The sequence below is a fragment of the Sapajus apella genome, unplaced genomic scaffold (genome assembly GCF_009761245.1).
Source record: "Sapajus apella isolate SASKATOON/1434 unplaced genomic scaffold, GSC_monkey_1.0 scaffold88, whole genome shotgun sequence".
In the NCBI taxonomy this organism is placed as follows: Eukaryota; Metazoa; Chordata; class Mammalia; order Primates; family Cebidae; genus Sapajus; species Sapajus apella.
Window position 1 is genome coordinate 8,226,965 of NW_022437028.1, and position 6,495 is coordinate 8,233,459.

Here is a 6,495-nt window from a genome sequence, read left to right on the forward strand (position 1 = left end):
GTGTGTGTGTGTGTGTGTGTGTGTGTGTGTGTGTGTGTGTGTGTGTGATTGAGACGGAGTTTTGCTCTTGTCGCCCAGGCTGGAGTGCAGTGGCACGACTTCGGCTCGATACAACCTCTGCCTCCCGGGTTCAGTGATTCTCCTGCCTCAGCCTCCAGAATAGCTGGGATTACAGGCACCCACCACCACACCAGGCTAATTTTTTGTATTTTTAGTAGATGTGGGGTTTCACCACGTTGGCCAGGCTGGTCTCAAACTCCTGACCGCAGGTGATCCACCTGCCTCGGCCTCCCAAAGTGCTGGGATTACAGGTTTGAGCCACCACGGCTGGCCTCCCATACAGTTTTATGACAGCCTTTGCTGTCTGCACAGGTCCCTCCTGGGTGGTGCTTTCCAGCTGAAGCATTATTTCTGAGAAGGAATCTGAAGTTGCGGTCAGAGTAAAGCAGAAAATGAGAAGGAGAAATCAAGAGTGGAAGTAGAGTTCATTTGTTCCATGGCGCCCACCCCAGGGAGCAAGGGAGCAGGTAGGGATTAGGTAGAGGGAATAAACCAAGTGCAATGGCTCACACCTGTAATCCCAGCACTTTGGGAGGCTTAGGAGGATCACTTGAGCCCAGGAGTTTGAGATAAACCTGGGCAACATAGCAAAACCCCATCTCTAAAAACAGCAAAATAACTAAAAAATTAGCAGGGCATGGTGATGTGTGCCTATAGTCACGTCTACTCGGGAGGCTGGGACAGGAGGATCACTTGAGCCCAGGAGTTCGAGGCTGCACTGAGCCATGAGTGCACCACTGCACTCCAATTTGGGCAACAGAGCAAGACTTTGTCTCTAAAAACAAAACAAAACAAATCCGGCCGGGCGTGGTGACTGACACCTGTAATTCCAGCACTTTGGGAGGCCAAGGCTGGCAGATTGCCTGAGCTCAGGAGTTCGTGACCAGCCCAAAACTCTGCCTCTACTAAAATACAAGAAATTATCCCGTCATGGTGGCGTGCACCTGTAGTCCTAGCTACTTGGGAGGCTGAGGCAGGTGAATTGCTTGAACCCGGGAGGCAGAGGTTGCAGTGAGCTGAGATTGCGCCACTGCACTGCAGCCTGGAAGACAGAACAAGACTTTGCCTCAAAAAAAAAACCCAAGAATATATAAGTGAACCACCGAGAGTGCCACTTGTCCCTGAGCAGATGCTGCCTATTAGCTGGCTCCAACTTCACCTGTGTCTACTGCCCCTTTTGTGAATTTCAGAGGAGAGTATTCATGGTGACAGTACCCAGGTGAGTAAAGGAGGCAGCTGGACTTAGAGGCAATGCGTATTGAGGCGGGAGGCTGATGCTGGGAGTGTGGCATCAGCCAAAGAGACCAAAGAAGAGGCAGAAATTAACAAGGACCCAGTCACCAGGGATGGCAGCTGCTACCAGCTCCCAAAGCCCCCGGTGGGGCCCGTCCTCTGGGCTCCCTCTCCTTGATGGCAATCTCGGCACACTGCAGGCTTGCCCTGGGCAGGGTTGGCAGCTGCCGTACTGCGGTAAGGCCTTGAATGGAGACACCTTATTGACCAGCGTGGGCAGAGCTTGTGGCCTCAGGCCCGGCAGGGTCAAGAGGTCAGACAGGCTGTGTGAGGCAGCACGTAGGGCCCAACCCCCTCCACCCCTCGTTTCCCGGACCTGCTGCACTGCTGCCAAGAGTGGGGCAGAGTCAGGGGATCTGGAGGGTCCCAGGAACACAGAAAAGCCAAGAGACATATCGGTGGTTTCAGTTCTTGCTAATGAGATTGAGGAATACACAAAACATGGACCCCATGAGAGCCAGAGCCCAGCCCCCATCCCATCTTCACGGTTCCCACCACCCCAGTGTCCAGGCGGCTCTTGTCGCCAAGGGAGTGCCCGTGAGACCTGGAAAAGTCACACCTTGCCACCTAAATTCTCCAGGCCATCCCATCAATGATGGCAGGCGCAAAAACAGGTAAATTGCCTCCAAAGCGTGTCCTGGCATCAAATTTTGCAGGGCACCCAGTGAGCACAGTCATCTCCCCAGCATGGCTCTGTCCCTGAGTTTAAAGTTGCTCTCTAAATGCTTCCTGCTCTGGGCCCTCAAGCTGGCCCTGTGACATCCTTAGATTTCAGAGTTGTGCTCTGGACAGTTCCTCCGGCCTCTGAGATGTCATCGCTGGCACTGGAGTGTCCGTGGGACAGGCTGGCGCTGAGCTGAGAGCCCCTTGATGGGGGTTAGGAGTGGCGGGGGAGGGTGTGGCATGGGCGATGTTGGTGAGGGAGGTGGTGGATGTGTCCAGCTGGATGCACCTGGTCACCTGTCCCCTGTTCTGCAGGCCTCTCCTGTGTACAGCTTCAGCTTTCCCCGGATAAAATTGGAGTAGACTTGGAAGAGTTTTCTGAAAGTGTCAGCAGTGATTGTTTGGAGTGGAACAGCCGAGGGGGCTGTATCTGGAGGGGAGGTGGCTTCCTTCTGCCAAGGAGAAAACAGGAGGTCACTGCAGTGGCACAGACGGGAAGGGATGGGGCAGTTTCTGTGCTCCTTAGCAAGACCCTTTTCCCCTTCTTACAGAAAGGGCAAGCGAAGTGTCCGCTCCTACTCACCTGGGCTCCCAGCGCCCGAAGCAGAGTGGTGAGGCTGCGAAGGCCACTGACAGCTCTATCCATGTGCAGCTGCAGGGGCTCCCTTGGCTGGGAGGAGTTGGCCAACAGGGCCCGGCCCCGAAGGACAGCTTCTGAGAGCAGGGTCAAACCCTGCCAGACGTCTACAGCCTGCTGCTCGAACTAGGGGAAAGGGACTCTGGGGTCAGTGGCCCATGCCACCCTCTCCCTCCTGCCCCTCAGCAGCCCCAAGCACCAAGCTGAGCAAACAGCAGATATGCAATAAGGTTTGTTGAATGAATGAATGAGTGAATGAATAAATGTATTCCATACAGTCCTCATACCTTTCTTTTTTTTTTTTTTTTTTTGAGACGGAGTTTCACTCTTGTTACCCAGGCTGGAGTGCAATGGCGCGATCTCGGCTCACCGCAACCTCCGCCTCCTGGATTCAGGCAATTCTCCTGCCTCAGCCTCCTGAGTAGCTGGGATTACAGGCACACGCCACCATGCCCAGCTGAATTTTTGTATTTGTAGTAGAGACGGGGTTTCACCATGTTGACCAGGATGGTCTCGATCTCTTGACCTCGTGATCCACCCGCCTCAGCCTCCCAAAGTGCTGGGATTACAGGCTTGAGCCACCGCGCCCGGCCCACCTTTCTTTTTTTCAAGACAGGGTCTCACTCTGTCACTGAGGCTAGAGTGCAGTGGTGCAATCACAGCTCACTGCAGCCTCGAATTCCTGGGTTCAAGTGATCCTCTCGCCTCAGCTTCCTGAGTATCTGGGACTACCGCCATGCACCACCTCACCTGACTAATTTTTTAAAATGTCTGTACAGAGATGGGGGATCTCACTGCGCTGCCCAGGCTGGTCTGGAACTCCATGGCTTAAGCAATCCTCCTGTCTTGGCCTCCCAAAGTCCTGGGATTACGGGCATAGCCTCCGCACCCAGGCAGCCTCATCTCTGCTGCTCCATTTACCTCTCCCTGGATCTTTCTTGCTTCCATCCTATCAGGCTCCCAAAATGAGATTCCCCAAAAGAAAGTTTAATCACCTCCATCTTCTTCCAGGCATAGAAGTTGACTTTGGTGTCTGGGACGGTGATATTCTCATTCAAGCTGCAGCCTTCGGCACAGCCCATCTGAAATGCACACAACTGGGGAGTCAAGGGTCCCCGAGGGCTTTGTCCCCTGGCCCACAGGCGGTAGGACCCCCTGGCTTTGCTCTTTGCCTAGTTTCCAGATATGGTTTGAGGGCCACCGGCCTTATTTTTATGTAGAGGTGCAGTGTCTACCTTCCCACCTCTACCCCAAACCAAGTGCCAGGTTCCTGGATCTGGGAGGAGCCCCCTTGGCCTTGAGCATGAGTTCTGTGGTGTGTGCTGGGAAAGGGGTCTCACCGTGACATTCTCGGCCTCCTTGCCCTCCAAGACATACCGCTCCAGGACTCCGCTGTCACAGATGAGGTGTAGGGGGGCGCCCAGGACTGGGAGGCCCAGAGGGAGCCACAGCAGGGACAGGAGAAGCCAAAGCCAGGCAGGACATTCTAGAAGACAGAGTCAGGCTGAGAGTCAGGTGGGGAGGGAGGAGAACGGTGGCCGTGGGAGGACAGCTTCCTTCACCCCCGTCGCCTCTGACCAAGCTCATCTTTCCTGTCCCCAACCTCGCAAGCACTCGGGTACTGCCTGCCTGGCCTCCAGTCAATCCCGCTGCCGTGCGCACACCCCACCCCCAGCTACCAGCATCCACTTCTCCGGCCAAACTTCAATCCTGGTGTGACAGAGGCTTCCCCTCTGGCAGTTCCGTGGTGGCTCCAGAGCCCAGGTTATCGCTTGTCAGCTTCCTCCCCGCCCACCAGCACAGCAGAACCCCCAAACTTTCTTCCCCTCAACCCCCAAACTTTGTCCCCGTCACAGGTCAGGTTTTTGCCATCCCCAGAGACTCCCCCAAGTCCTCACTGGCACGTGGAGGCTGTCCCACCCCCTTTCCACCTCCGGGGTCCTTGACAAGTCGCTGGTCCTTGAACCCGGCCACCTCCCGGCCAATAGCCCCGGCGCTAAATCCCCGCTCAAACAGGAACCGGGAGGGCGGGAGCGCACAGCCCGCGAGTACTCACCGCGCACCCCCATCTCTGCGCCCGGCCGGGGTCCCTCAGCAACCTGAGGTGCGCCCGACGACCACACCGGGAGCCCTCATCCCGGGAAGCTCGGCGGGGCAGGGCCAGCCCTACGGGCCTGGAGGAGAGGGCGGCTGTCCAGTGGGCGCGGGGTTGGAGCAGAGCGGGAGCGGTGGCCCCGGTCCGGCTCCGGGAGCACGGCTCAGTGCGGCGCAGCGCTGCAAGCGGCCGGGGTGGCCCAGGGACTCTGCGGCTCCGGCTGGGGGTCGGGGCTGTTATCTGCATGTGTGCGTGCGCGGGTGGGGGTGGGGGAGAAGCTGTGTGCGTGAGGGGTCGCCAGGGTAGGGGCCACCCGGGGTCAGAGCAGGGGGCAGGACGCCTGGGTCGAGGCTCGCCGGGGCGGGAGCGGGACTGCTACTGGCGCGCGTGCGGGTCATGGGGGCTGCCCCGGGGGCCCGGAGCCCAAGAGGGGAGTGGATCTGGGTGCGCACCCAAGGGATGGGTAGAGTGTGTTATATGGGCAAGACTGGGCTCCCGGACACTTCTGGCGGGCATCCGGTCTTGGGCAGAGACTCAGAGATACCTGGGTTGCTGGATTCCCACAAAGTAGCTGGGTCTGGAAGCCCAGAAGCTTCAGGAAGGGACAAATGGGTGGCCTCCCTTCCCGCAATCCCAGGACAGGTTTTAGAAACAACGTTGACCATATTGAGGAATTTGATGGGGGCAAATAGGGCAAGAAATTTAGAGTTCTTCCTCCCCACTCCACTCCTCACTGTCTTGGACTCTGCAAACCCAAACACTTAACACACAGCCTGCTGAAATACAATGGTGGAATCTCAGCTCACTACAACCTCCACCTCCTGGGTTCAAGCAATTCTCCTGCCTCAGCCTCCCAAAGAGCTGGAACTATAGATGCACCTTTACAGCCGGCTATTCTTTGTGTGTTTAGTAGAGATAGGGTTTTGCCATGTTGGCCAGACTGGTCTCGAACTCTTGATTTCAGGTGATCCTCCCTCCTCAGCCTCCCAAAGTGCTGGGATTACAGGCGTGAGCCACCGCGCCCAGCCCCCACCCCAGACACTTACCTTTTAGTGCACAGAGCACACAGTCCATTGTGCAGGACACACATGCACCTTGACATCTGTTTATTTGACCTGTGGTGTAGGTTAGCCAGGCTGCATGGCCGAGTTCTTAAGAACACTGAAATACAGCTAACACCAAGAGTGATGGGGGCTGGGATTTACAGCTAAGGTTTTACGGAAGCCCTGCATCAGATGGGTGAGATTCCCAGAGCAGGAGACCAGGGCTAGCTGGCCTCTTGCACCTTAGAAGGTGACCTTGTCCTTGAGCCCTCAATGTCCTCATCTGTCAAATGGATGTGATGAAACTTCCAGCCTACCTCACTAAGGTTTCATAAAACAGGAAAGGGCCAGGCAGGGCAGTTTACACCTATAATCCCAGCACTTTGGGAGACCAAGGCAGGAGGATCCTTTGAGCCCAGGAATTCAAGATCAGCCTGGACAACACGGCAAGACCTCATCTCTACCAAAAAATGAAAACAAAAAACAAAAATTAGCCAGGTGTAGTGGCTCACACCTGTAGTCCAAAATATTCAGGAGGCTAAGGCAGGAGGATAACCTGAACCCAGGAGGTCGAGGCTGCAGTGAATCATGATCATGCCACTGCACTGCAGCCTGGGCAACAGAGTGAGACCCTGTCTCAAAAATGAGAAAAGAGGCCTGGCACAGCACCTCAAGCCTATAATCCCAGCACTTTGGGAGGCTGA

General features: G+C 56.1%; 1 protein-coding gene across 1 annotated transcript; it reads right to left on the reverse strand.

Moving 5' to 3' along the window:
- Positions 1-1,750: 1,750 nt before the first annotated feature.
- Positions 1,751-4,994, reverse strand: EPO (erythropoietin). Its single transcript, XM_032254897.1, has 6 exons — positions 4,777-4,994; positions 4,552-4,649; positions 3,994-4,139; positions 3,649-3,735; positions 2,600-2,779; positions 1,751-2,468 (listed from the first exon to the last, which is right to left on the reverse strand). Exons 1-6 carry the CDS (start codon positions 4,992-4,994, stop codon positions 2,310-2,312), a joined length of 888 nt encoding a protein of 295 aa, XP_032110788.1. The 3' UTR covers positions 1,751-2,309.
- Positions 4,995-6,495: the final 1,501 nt, after the last annotated feature.